Below are 13,836 nucleotides of genomic sequence, written 5' to 3' on the forward strand. Positions count from 1 at the left end.
GTATAGAATAAAGGTTAACAACATGGTAATAGTATAGAATAAAGGTTAACAACATGGTGATAGTATAGAATAAAGGTTAACAACATGGTAATAGTATATAATAAAGGTTAACAACATGGTGATAGTATAGAATAAAGGTTAACAACATGGTAATAGTATAGAATAAAGGGTATCAACATGGTAATAGTATGGAATAAAGGTTAACAACATGGTGATAGTATAGAATAAAGGTTAACAACATGGTAATAGTATAGAATAAAGGTTAACAACATGGTAATAGTATGGAATAAAGGTTAACAACATGGTGATAGTATAGAATAAAGGGTAACAACATGGTAATATTATGGAATAAAGGTTAACAACATGGTAATAGTATGGAATAAAGGTTAACAACATGGTGATAGTATAGAATAAAGGTTAACAACATGGTAATAGTATATAATAAAGGTTAACAACATGGTGATAGTATAGAATAAAGGTTAACAACATGGTAATAGTATAGAATAAAGGGTATCAACATGGTAATAGTATGGAATAAAGGTTAACAACATGGTGATAGTATAGAATAAAGGTTAACAACATGGTAATAGTATATAATAAAGGTTAACAACATGGTGATAGTATAGAATAAAGGTTAACAACATGGTAATAGTATAGAATAAAGGTTAACAACATGGTGATAGTATAGAATAAAGGTTAACAACATGGTGATAGTATAGAATAAAGGTTAACAACATGGTGATAGTATAGAATAAAGGTTAACAACATGGTAATAGTATAGAAGAAAGGTTAACAACATGGTAATAGTATAGAAGAAAGGTTAACAACATGGTAATATTATGGAATAAAGGTTAACAACATGGTAATATTATGGAATAAAGGTTAACAACATGGTAATAGTATAGAAGAAAGGTTAACAACATGGTAATAGTATAGAATAAAGGTTAACAACATGGTAATAGAATAGTGTATCAACATGGTGATAGTATAGAATAAAGGTTAACAACATGGTAATAGTATAGAATAAAGGTTAACAACATGGTAATAGTATAGAATAAAGGTTAACAACATGGTGATAGTATAGAATAAAGGTTAACAACATGGTAATAGTATAGAATAAAGGTTAACAACATGGTAATATTATGGAATAAAGGTTAACAACATGGTAATAGTATGGAATAAAGGGTAACAACATGGTAATAGTATATAATAAAGGTTAACAACATGGTGATAGTATAGAATAAAGGGTAACAACATGGTAATAGTATAGAATAAAGGTTAACAACATGGTGATAGTATAGAATAAAGGTTAACAACATGGTAATAGTATAGAATAAAGGTTAACAACATGGTGATAGTATAGAATAAAGGTTAACAACATGGTGATAGTATAGAATAAAGGTTAACAACATGGTAATATTATGGAATAAAGGTTAACAACATGGTAATAGTATATAATAAAGGGTAACAACATGGTAATAGTATAGAATAAAGGGTAACAACATGGTAATAGTATAGAATAAAGGTTAACAACATGGTGATAGTATAGAATAAAGGTTAACAACATGGTAATAGTATAGAATAAAGGGTAACAACATGGTAATAGTATAGAATAAAGGGTAACAACATGGTAATAGTATAGAATAAAGGGTAACAACATGGTAATAGTATAGAATAAAGGGTAACAACATGGTAATAGTATAGAATAAAGGGTAACAACATGGTAATAGTATAGAATAAAGGGTAACAACATGGTAATAGTATAGAATAAAGGTTAACAACATGGTAATAGTATAGAATAAAGGTTAACAACATGGTAACAGTATAGAATAAAGGGTAACAACATGGTAACAGTATAGAATAAAGGGTAACAACATGGTAATAGTATAGAATAAAGGGTAACAACATGGTAATAGTATAGAATAAAGGTTAACAACATGGTAATAGTATAGAATAAAGGGTAACAACATGGTAATAGTATAGAATAAAGGTTAATAACATGGTAACAGTATAGAATAAAGGTTAACAACATGGTAACAGTATAGAATAAAGGGTAACAACATGGTAACAGTATAGAATAAAGGGTAACAACATGGTAATAGTATAGAATAAAGGGTAACAACATGGTAATAGTATAGAATAAAGGGTAACAACATGGTAATAGTATAGAATAAAGGGTAACAACATGGTAATAGTATGGAATAAAGGTTAACAACATGGTAATAGTATAGAATAAAGGGTAACAACATGGTAATAGTATAGAATAAAGGGTAACAACATGGTAATAGTATAGAATAAAGGTTAACAACATGGTAATAGTATAGAATAAAGGGTAACAACATGGTAATAGTATAGAATAAAGGTTAACAACATGGTAATAGTATAGAATAAAGGGTAACAACATGGTTATAGTATAGAATAAAGGTTAACAACATGGTAATAGTATAGAATAAAGGGTAACAACATGGTTATAGTATAGAATAAAGGTTAACAACATGGTTATAGTATAGAATAAAGGTTAACAACATGGTAATAGTATAGAATAAAGGTTAACAACATGGTAATAGTATAGAATAAAGGGTAACAACATGGTAATAGTATAGAATAAAGGGTAACAACATGGTAATAGTATAGAATAAAGGGTAACAACATGGTAATAGTATAGAATAAAGGGTAACAACATGGTAATAGTATAGAATAAAGGGTAACAACATGGTAATAGTATAGAATAAAGGATAACAACATGGTAATAGTATAGAATAAAGGGTAACAACATGGTAATAGTATAGAATAAAGGGTAACAACATGGTAATAGTATAGAATAAAGGGTAACAACATGGTAATAGTATAGAATAAAGGTTAACAACATGGTAATATTATAGAATAAAGGTTAACAACATGGTAATAGTATAGAATAAAGGGTAACAACATGGTTATAGTATAGAATAAAGGTTAACAACATGGTAATAGTATAGAATAAAGGGTAACAACATGGTTATAGTATAGAATAAAGGTTAACAACATGGTTATAGTATAGAATAAAGGTTAACAACATGGTAATAGTATAGAATAAAGGTTAACAACATGGTAATAGTATAGAATAAAGGGTAACAACATGGTTATAGTATAGAATAAAGGTTAACAACATGGTGATAGTATAGAATAAAGGGTAACAACATGGTTATAGTATAGAATAAAGGTTAACAACATGGTAATAGTATAGAATAAAGGTTAACAACATGGTAATAGTATAGAATAAAGGTTAACAACATGGTTATAGTATAGAATAAAGGTTAACAACATGGTGATAGTATAGAATAAAGGGTAACAACATGGTTATAGTATAGAATAAAGGTTAACAACATGGTAATAGTATAGAATAAAGGTTAACAACATGGTAATAGTATAGAATAAAGGTTAACAACATGGTAATAGTATAGAATATAGGATAACAACATGGTTATAGTATAGAATAAAGGTTCTGTGTTTCTTCTCTCCTGCTAGCTGGCATACCTGCTAGCTCAGTTCCAGTATTTTGTCTGTCCCGTGGAATACAACAGTGAGACCAACCGTTTCACTGCGGAGTGTGAACCTTCGGACATCTTCGTAATGCACGAGTACACGTTGCCCTTCACTCTCCAGAACATCCTCAGATGGGTAAGGGGACCTTTACAGTTGCAAATTTCCGTTTTTATTTTCAGAAATCCTGTCTGAATAATTCCTGTTTGGGGGATTCCCTAACATCTTATTCTCTGCTGGTCCCAGAAATCCTCTAACTGGGCAAAGCAGTGGCATTTGGGAATGTTTTTGGGGATTTAGCCACCAGGGTCAAAGGTTATCTGGTCATAGAAGGGCAGCACCTCTAGGCGGAATGCTTTATTCTACCTCTGTTAAATCGCAGCAGTCCTGGGCTCACCTGCTCTGTGGTGTGCCTTTCATGCTGTTCCTGGATGGCTTAGACGCTAACAGGAAAACTTTAGTTTTCTTAGGCTGAGTTTTACTCAAGCAGTCCAATTCTGGGCAAAAAGAGCTGATCTGATTGGTCACAAGACCCAATTAGTGGAAAAAAGATCAGAATTAGGATGGCTGTATTACTGGTCTGGTGAGAATGGGAGTCCGAAAGACCTGCTGTTGTGTGTACTAGACATGATCGATGCTCAATTGTATTTTACTACATGTTGTTTAAACATTTACTTACTAGCGGGTTACAACTAAATAGTAGTGCTTGTTTCAATGAATCCATGGGAAACACTAAATTGTCTGTCTGTCTCTATAGAAAACAGTGAACATCTACCCATACCAGATCCATAGTGTGGCGCTCTCCACCTTCGGCTCTCTCATTGGTCCTTTTGGAGGATTCTTCGCCAGCGGATTCAAACGGGCGTTCAAGATTAAAGTGAGAACAGAGACATACACACACACACACACACACACACACACACACACACAGGCCTCGCTTGGCTACGCTTGTTTATATAGCTAAATATTTGTGTAGGATTATTTCCATGAATACCTTAAAGACATAATCAGTGATTTGTATCCAGGCTGTCGTACTGTTCTTCTGCCATCCCGAGATTTACGGTATTTCCAGCATAGTACACTAGGGGGCACTAAATACACACATTTTTTATTTTTTTGAGTCATTACCAGAATGATGATTAAAGTCATAGCGAGTTCTCATGAACGCTTTTAGCTAAATGCTAACGAGCGAAAACAAACAAACTAATTGCAGACTGGCAAATCCAGCTCATAAAGTTATACAAGTATAGCTAGTAACCATTTTCGGTGAGTGTGGACAGTTACAAGCCGAACGTGAATAAAACAGATTGAATAAAACAGATTGAATAAGACAGATTGAATGAGACAGATTGAATGAGACAGATTGAATAAGACAGATTGAATAAGACAGATTGTGGAAATGAACAAAGTTGTTATGCATGCAGAGGGGGGAAGAACAAGGGAGGAAGAGCAGCATGTGTACACAGAGGGGGGAAGAACAGTGGAGGAAGAGCAGCATGTGTACACGGAGCAGAGGGGGGAAGAACAGGGGAGGAAGAGCAGCATGTGTACACGGAGCAGAGGGGGGAAGAACAGGGGAGGAAGAGCAGCATGTGTACACGGAGCAGAAGGGGGAAGAACAGGGGAGGAAGAGCAGCATGTGTGCACGGAGCAGAGGGGGGAAGAACAGGGGAGGAAGAGCAGCATGTGTGCACGGAGCAGAGGGGGGAAGAACAGGGGAGGAAGAGCAGCATGTGTACACGGAGCAGAGGGGGGAAGAACAGGGGAGGAAGAGCAGCATGTGTGCACGGAGCAGAGGGGGGAAGAACAGGGGAGGAAGAGCAGCATGTGTGCACGGAGCAGAGGGGGGAAGAACAGGGGAGGAAGAGCAGCATGTGTACACGGAGCAGAGGGGGGAAGAACAGGGGAGGAAGAGCAGCATGTGTGCACGGAGCAGAGGGGCGAAGAACAGGGGAGGAAGAGCAGCATGTGTGCACGGAGCAGAGGGGGGAAGAACAGGGGAGGAAGAGCAGCATGTGTCCACGGAGCAGAGGGGGGAAGAACAGGGGAGGAAGAGCAGCATGTGTACACGGAGCAGAGGGGAGAAGAACAGTGCAAGTAACTTCTCTCTCTCTCTCCTGTCAGGACTTTCTCCGTAGTAACTTCTCTCTCTCTCTCCTGTCAGGACTTTCTCCGTAGTAACTTCTCTCTCTCTCTCCTGTCAGGACTTTCTCTGCAGTAACTTCTCTCTCTCTCTCCTGTCAGTACTTTCTCTGTAGTAACTTCTCTCTCTCCTGTCAGGACTTTCTCCGTAGTAACTTCTCTCTCTCTCTCCTGTCAGGACTTTCTCTGTAGGAACTTCTCTCTCCTGTCAGGACTTTCTCTGTAGTAACTTCTCTCTCTCTCCTGTCAGGACTTTCTCCGTAGTAACTTCTCTCTCTCTCTCCTGTCAGGACTTTCTCTGTAGTAACTTCTCTCTCTCTCCTGTCAGGACTTTCTCTGTAGTAACTTCTCTCTCTCTCCTGTCAGAACTTTCTCTGTAGTAACTTCTCTCTCTCTCTCCTGTCAGGACTTTCTCTGTAGGAACTTCTCTCTCCTGTCAGGACTTTCTCTGTAGGAACTTCTCTCTCTCTCCTGTCAGGACTTTCTCTGTAGTAACTTCTCTCTCTCTCCTGTCAGGACTTTCTCTGTAGTAACTTCTCTCTCTCTCCTGTCAGAACTTTCTCCGTAGTAACTTCTCTCTCTCTCTCCTGTCAGGACGTTCTCTGTAGGAACTTCTCTCTCTCTCTCTCCTGTCAGGACTTTCTCTGTAGTAACTTCTCTCTCTCTCCTGTCAGGACTTTCTCTGTAGTAACTTCTCTCTCTCTCCTGTCAGAACTTTCTCCGTAGTAACTTTTCTCTCTCTCTCCTGTCAGGACTTTCTCTGTAGTAACTTCTCTCTCTCTCCTGTCAGGACTTTCTCCGTAGTAACTTCTCTCTCTCTCTCCTGTCAGGACTTTCTCTGTAGTAACTTCTCTCTCTCTCTCTCCTGTCAGGACTTTCTCTGTAGTAACTTCTCTCTCTCCTGTCAGGACTTTGTCCGTAGTAACTTCTCTCTCTCTCTCCTATCAGGACGTTCTCTGTAGTAACTTCTCTCTCTCTCTCTCCTGTCAGGACGTTCTCTGTAGTAACTTCTCTCTCTCTCTCCTGTCAGGACTTTCTCTGTAGTAGCTTCTCTCTCTCTCTCCTGTCAGGACGTTCTCTGTAGTAACTTCTCTCTCTCTCTCCTGTCAGGACTTTCTCTGTAGTAACTTCTCTCTCTCTCTCCTGTCAGGACTTTCTCCGTAGTAACTTCTCTCTCTCTCTCCTGTCAGGACTTTCTCTGTAGGAACTTCTCTCTCCTGTCAGGACTTTCTCTGTAGTAACCTCTCTCTCTCTCCTGTCAGGACTTTCTCTGTAGTAACTTCTCTCTCTCTCTCCTGTCAGGACTTTCTCTGTAGTAACTTCTCTCTCTCTCTCCTGTCAGGATGTTCTCTGTAGTAACTTCTCTCTCTCTCTCCTGTCAGGACTTTCTCCGTAGTAACTTCTCACTCTCTCTCCTGTCAGGACTTTCTCTGTAGGAACTTCTCTCTCCTGTCAGGACTTTCTCTGTAGGAACTTCTCTCTCTCTCCTGTCAGGACTTTCTCCGTAGTAACTTCTCTCTCTCTCTCCTGTCAGGACTTTCTCTGTAGGAACTTCTCTCTCCTGTCAGGACTTTCTCTGTAGTAACTTCTCTCTCTCCTGTCAGAACTTTCTCCGTAGTAACTTCTCTCTCTCTCTCCTGTCAGGACGTTCTCTGTAGTAACTTCTCTCTCCTGTCAGGACTTTCTCTGTAGTAACTTCTCTCTCTCTCTCTCCTGTCAGGACTTTCTCTGTAGTAACTTCTCTCTCTCTCTCCTGTCAGGACTTTCTCCGTAGTAACTTCTCTCTCTCTCTCCTGTCAGGACGTTCTCTGTAGTAACTTCTCTCTCTCTCTCCTGTCAGGACTTTCTCTGTAGTAACTTCTCTCTCTCTCTCCTGTCAGGACGTTCTCTGTAGTAGCTTCTCTCTCTCTCTCCTGTCAGGACGTTCTCTGTAGTAACTTCTCTCTCTCTCTCCTGTCAGGACGTTCTCTGTAGTAACTTCTCTCTCTCTCTCCTGTCAGGACTTTCTCTGTAGTAACTTCTCTCTCTCTCTCCTGTCAGGACTTTCTCCGCAGTAACTTCTCTCTCTCTCTCCTGTCAGGACTTTCTCCGTAGTAACTTCTCTCTCTCTCTCTCCTGTCAGGACTTTCTCCGTAGTAACTTCTCTCTCTCTCTCCTGTCAGGACTTTCTCTGTAGTAACTTCTCTCTCTCTCTCCTGTCAGGACTTTCTCTGTAGGAACTTCTCTCTCTCTCCTGTCAGGACTTTCTCTGTAGTAACTTCTCTCTCTCTCTCTCTCCTGTCAGGACTTTCTCTGTAGTGACTTCTCTCTCTCTCCTGTCAGGACTTTCTCTGTAGTGACTTCTCTCTCTCTCCTGTCAGGACTTTCTCTGTAGTAACTTCTCTCTCTCTCTCCTGTCAGGACTTTCTCTGTAGTGACTTCTCTCTCTCTCCTGTCAGGACTTTCTCTGTAGTAACTTCTCTCTCTCTCCTGTCAGGACTTTCTCTGTACCTTCTCTCTCTCTCTCCTGTCAGGACTTTCTCTGTAGTAACTTCTCTCTCTCTCTCCTGTCAGGACTTTCTCCGTAGTAACTTCTCTCTCTCTCTCCTGTCAGGACTTTCTCTGCAGTAACTTCTCTCTCTCTCTCCTGTCAGTACTTTCTCTGTAGTAACTTCTCTCTCTCTCTCCTGTCAGGACTTTCTCTGTAGTAACTTCTCTCTCTCTCTCCTGTCAGGACTTTCTCTGTAGTAACTTCTCTCTCTCTCTCCTGTCAGGACTTTCTCTGTAGTAACTTCTCTCTCTCTCCTGTCAGGACTTTCTCTGTAGTAACTTCTCTCTCTCTCTCCTGTCAGGACTTTCTCCGTAGTAACTTCTCTCTCTCTCCTGTCAGGACTTTCTCTGTAGTAACTTCTCTCTCTCTCCTGTCAGGACTTTCTCCGTAGTAACTTCTCTCTCTCTCTCCTGTCAGGACTTTCTCTGTAGGAACTTCTCTCTCCTGTCAGGACTTTCTCTGTAGTAACTTCTCTCTCTCTCCTGTCAGGACTTTCTCCGTAGTAACTTCTCTCTCTCTCTCCTGTCAGGACTTTCTCTGTAGTAACTTCTCTCTCTCTCTCCTGTCAGGACTTTCTCTGTAGGAACTTCTCTCTCTCTCCTGTCAGGACTTTCTCTGTAGTAACTTCTCTCTCTCTCCTGTCAGGACTTTCTCTGTAGTAACTTCTCTCTCTCTCCTGTCAGAACTTTCTCCGTAGTAACTTCTCTCTCTCTCTCCTGTCAGGACGTTCTCTGTAGTAACTTCTCTCTCTCTCTCCTGTCAGAACTTTCTCCGTAGTAACTTTTCTCTCTCTCTCCTGTCAGGACTTTCTCTGTAGTAACTTCTCTCTCTCTCCTGTCAGGACTTTCTCCGTAGTAACTTCTCTCTCTCTCTCCTGTCAGGACTTTCTCTGTAGGAACTTCTCTCTCCTGTCAGGACTTTCTCTGTAGTAACTTCTCTGTCCTGTCAGGACTTTCTCTGTAGTAACTTCTCTCTCTCTCTCCTGTCAGGACTTTCTCCGTAATAACTTCTCTCTCTCTGTCCTGTCAGGACGTTCTCTGTAGTAACTTCTCTCTCTCTCCTGTCAGGACTTTCTCCGTAGTAACTTCTCTGTCCTGTCAGGACTTTCTCTGTAGTAACTTCTCTCTCTCTCTCCTGTCAGGACTTTCTCCGTAATAACTTCTCTCTCTCTCTCCTGTCAGGACGTTCTCTGTAGTAACTTCTCTCTCTCTCCTGTCAGGACTTTCTCTGTAGTAACTTCTCTCTCTCTCTCCTGTCAGGACTTTCTCTGTAGTAACTTCTCTCTCTCTCTCCTGTCAGGACGTTCTCTGTAGTAACTTCTTTCTCTCTCTCCTGTCAGGACTTTCTCTGTAGTAACTTCCCTCTCTCTCTCCTGTCAGGACTTTCTCTGTAGGAACTTCTCTCTCCTGTCAGGACTTTCTCTGTAGTAACTTCTCTCTCCTGTCAGGACTTTCTCTGTAGGAACTTCTCTCTCTCTCCTGTCAGGACTTTCTCTGTAGTAACTTCTCTCTCTCTCTCTCTCCTGTCAGGACTTTCTCTGTAGTAACTTCTCTCTCTCTCTCTCTCCTGTCAGGACTTTCTCTGTAGTAACTTCTCTCTCTCTCTCCTGTCAGGACTTTCTCTGTAGTAACTTCTCTCTCTCTCTCCTGTCAGGACTTTCTCTGTAGTAACTTCTCTCTCTCTCTCCTGTCAGGACTTTCTCTGTAGTAACTTCTCTCTCTCTCTCCTGTCAGGACTTTCTCTGTAGTAACTTCTCTCTCTCTCTCCTGTCAGGACTTTCTCTGTAGTAACTTCTCTCTCTCTCTCCTGTCAGGACTTTCTCTGTAGTGACTTCTCTCTCTCTCCTGTCAGGACTTTCTCTGTAGTAACTTCTCTCTCTCTCTCCTGTCAGGACTTTCTCTGTAGTGACTTCTCTCTCTCTCCTGTCAGGACTTTCTCTGTAGTAACTTCTCTCTCTCTCCTGTCAGGACTTTCTCTGTACCTTCTCTCTCTCTCTCCTGTCAGGACTTTCTCTGTAGGAACTTCTCTCTCTCTCTCCTGTCAGAACTTTCTCTGTAGTAACTTCTCTCTCTCTCTCCTGTCAGGACTTTCTCTGTAGGAACTTCTCTCTCTCTCCTGTCAGGACTTTCTCTGTAGTAACTTCTCTCTCTCTCCTGTCAGGACTTTCTCTGTAGTAACTTCTCTCTCTCTCCTGTCAGAACTTTCTCCGTAGTAACTTCTCTCTCTCTCTCCTGTCAGGACGTTCTCTGTAGTAACTTCTCTCTCTCTCTCCTGTCAGAACTTTCTCCGTAGTAACTTTTCTCTCTCTCTCCTGTCAGGACTTTCTCTGTAGTAACTTCTCTCTCTCTCCTGTCAGGACTTTCTCCGTAGTAACTTCTCTCTCTCTCTCCTGTCAGGACTTTCGCTGTAGTAACGTCTCTCTCTCTCTCCTGTCAGGACTTTCTCTGTAGGAACTTCTCTCTCCTGTCAGGACTTTCTCTGTAGTAACTTCTCTGTCCTGTCAGGACTTTCTCTGTAGTAACTTCTCTCTCTCTCTCCTGTCAGGACTTTCTCCGTAATAACTTCTCTCTCTCTGTCCTGTCAGGACGTTCTCTGTAGTAACTTCTCTCTCTCTCCTGTCAGGACTTTCTCCGTAGTAACTTCTCTGTCCTGTCAGGACTTTCTCTGTAGTAACTTCTCTCTCTCTCTCCTGTCAGGACTTTCTCCGTAATAACTTCTCTCTCTCTCTCCTGTCAGGACGTTCTCTGTAGTAACTTCTCTCTCTCTCCTGTCAGGACTTTCTCTGTAGTAACTTCTCTCTCTCTCTCCTGTCAGGACTTTCTCTGTAGTAACTTCTCTCTCTCTCTCCTGTCAGGACGTTCTCTGTAGTAACTTCTTTCTCTCTCTCCTGTCAGGACTTTCTCTGTAGTAACTTCCCTCTCTCTCTCCTGTCAGGACTTTCTCTGTAGGAACTTCTCTCTCCTGTCAGGACTTTCTCTGTAGTAACTTCTCTCTCCTGTCAGGACTTTCTCTGTAGGAACTTCTCTCTCTCTCCTGTCAGGACTTTCTCTGTAGTAACTTCTCTCTCTCTCTCTCTCCTGTCAGGACTTTCTCTGTAGTAACTTCTCTCTCTCTCTCTCTCCTGTCAGGACTTTCTCTGTAGTAACTTCTCTCTCTCTCTCCTGTCAGGACTTTCTCTGTAGTAACTTCTCTCTCTCTCTCCTGTCAGGACTTTCTCTGTAGTAACTTCTCTCTCTCTCTCCTGTCAGGACTTTCTCTGTAGTAACTTCTCTCTCTCTCTCCTGTCAGGACTTTCTCTGTAGTAACTTCTCTCTCTCTCTCCTGTCAGGACTTTCTCTGTAGTAACTTCTCTCTCTCTCTCCTGTCAGGACTTTCTCTGTAGTGACTTCTCTCTCTCTCCTGTCAGGACTTTCTCTGTAGTAACTTCTCTCTCTCTCTCCTGTCAGGACTTTCTCTGTAGTGACTTCTCTCTCTCTCCTGTCAGGACTTTCTCTGTAGTAACTTCTCTCTCTCTCCTGTCAGGACTTTCTCTGTACCTTCTCTCTCTCTCTCCTGTCAGGACTTTCTCTGTAGGAACTTCTCTCTCTCTCTCCTGTCAGAACTTTCTCTGTAGTAACTTCTCTCTCTCTCTCCTGTCAGGACTTTCTCTGTAGTAACTTCTCTCTCTCTCTCCTGTCAGGACTTTCTCTGTAGTAACTTCTCTCTCTCTCTCCTGTCAGGACTTTCTCTGTAGGAACTTCTCTCTCCTGTCAGAACTTTCTCTGTAGTAACTTCACTCTCTCCTGTCAGGACTTTCTCTGTAGTAACTTCTCTCTCTCTCTCCTGTCAGGACTTTCTCTGTAGTAACTTCTCTCTCTCTCTCCTGTCAGGACTTTCTCTGTAGTAACTTCTCTCTCTCTCTCCTGTCAGGACTTTCTCCGTAGTAACTTCTCTCTCTCTCTCCTGTCAGGACTTTCTCTGTAGTAACTTCTCTCTCTCTCTCCTGTCAGGACTTTCTCTGTATTAACTTCTCTCTCTCCTGTCAGGACTTTCTCCGTAGTAACTTCTCTCTCTCTCTCCTGTCAGGACGTTCTCTGTAGTAACTTCTCTCTCTCTCTCCTGTCAGGACGTTCTCTGTAGTAACTTCTCTCTCTCTCTCTCCTGTCAGGACTTTCTCTGTAGTAACTTCTCTCTCTCTCTCTCCTGTCAGGATGTTCTCTGTAGTAACTTCTCTCTCTTTCTCCTGTCAGGACTTTCTCTGTAGTAGCTTCTCTCTCTCTCTCCTGTCAGGACGTTCTCTGTAGTAACTTCTCTCTCCTGTCAGGACGTTCTCTGTAGTAACTTCTCTCTCTCTCCTGTCAGGACTTTCTCTGTAGTAACTTCTCTCTCTCTCTCCTGTCAGGACTTTCTCCGTAGTAACTTCTCTCTCTCTCTCCTGTCAGGACTTTCTCCGTAGTAACTTCTCTCTCTCTCTCCTGTCAGGACTTTCTCCGTAGTAACTTCTCTCTCTCTCTCCTGTCAGGACTTTCTCTGTAGTAACTTCTCTCTCTCTCTCCTGTCAGGACTTTCTCCGTAGTAACTTCTCTCTCTCTCTCCTGTCAGGACTTTCTCTGTAGTAACTTCTCTCTCTCTCTCCTGTCAGGACTTTCTCCGTAGTAACTTCTCTCTCTCTCTCCTGTCAGGACTTTCGCTGTAGTAACGTCTCTCTCTCTCTCTCCTGTCAGGACTTTCTCTGTAGGAACTTCTCTCTCCTGTCAGGACTTTCTCTGTAGTAACTTCTCTGTCCTGTCAGGACTTTCTCTGTAGTAACTTCTCTCTCTCTCTCCTGTCAGGACTTTCTCCGTAATAACTTCTCTCTCTCTCTCCTGTCAGTACTTTCTCTGTAGTAACTTCTCTCTCTCTCCTGTCAGGACTTTCTCTGTAGTAACTTCTCTCTCTCTCTCCTGTCAGGACTTTCTCCGTAGTAACTTCTCTCTCTCTCTCCTGTCAGGACTTTCGCTGTAGTAACGTCTCTCTCTCTCTCTCCTGTCAGGACTTTCTCTGTAGGAACTTCTCTCTCCTGTCAGGACTTTCTCTGTAGTAACTTCTCTGTCCTGTCAGGAATTTCTCTGTAGTAACTTCTCTCTCTCTCTCCTGTCAGGACTTTCTCCGTAATAACTTCTCTCTCTCTCTCCTGTCAGTACTTTCTCTGTAGTAACTTCTCTCTCTCTCCTGTCAGGACTTTCTCCGTAGTAACTTCTCTGTCCTGTCAGGACTTTCTCTGTAGTAACTTCTCTCTCTCTCTCCTGTCAGGACTTTCTCCGTAATAACTTCTCTCTCTCTCTCCTGTCAGGACTTTCTCTGCAGTAACCTCTCTCTCTCTCCTGTCAGGACGTTCTCTGTAGTAACTTCTCTCTCTCTCTCCTGTCAGGACCTTCTCTGTAGTAACTTCTCTCTCTCTCTCCTGTCAGGACTTTCTCTGTAGGAACTTCTCTCTCCTGTCAGGACTTTCTCTGTAGTAACTTCTCTCTCCTGTCAGGACTTTCTCTGTAGGAACTTCTCTCTCTCTCCTGTCAGGACTTTCTCTGTAGTAACTTCTCTCTCTCTCTCTCTCCTGTCAGGACTTTCTCTGTAGTAACTTCTCTCTCTCTCTCCTGTCAGGACTTTCTCTGTAGTAACTTCTCTCT

The 13,836-nt window shown here is 41.6% G+C and overlaps 1 protein-coding gene across 2 annotated transcripts in view; it reads left to right on the top strand.

The window, feature by feature from the left end:
• Window positions 1-13,836, top strand: part of LOC139577349 (phosphatidate cytidylyltransferase 1-like) — a 101,199-nt gene that overhangs the window by 70,723 nt on the left and 16,640 nt on the right. For both annotated transcript variants that reach the window (XM_071404401.1, XM_071404402.1), the window contains exons 10-11: window positions 3,505-3,657; window positions 4,277-4,396. In XM_071404401.1, coding sequence (XP_071260502.1) covers window positions 3,505-3,657; window positions 4,277-4,396 — 273 coding nt within the window. The remainder of the gene's footprint in view (window positions 1-3,504; window positions 3,658-4,276; window positions 4,397-13,836) is intronic.

This window comes from Salvelinus alpinus, chromosome 5 (genome assembly GCF_045679555.1).
Source record: "Salvelinus alpinus chromosome 5, SLU_Salpinus.1, whole genome shotgun sequence".
Classification (NCBI taxonomy): Eukaryota; Metazoa; Chordata; class Actinopteri; order Salmoniformes; family Salmonidae; genus Salvelinus; species Salvelinus alpinus.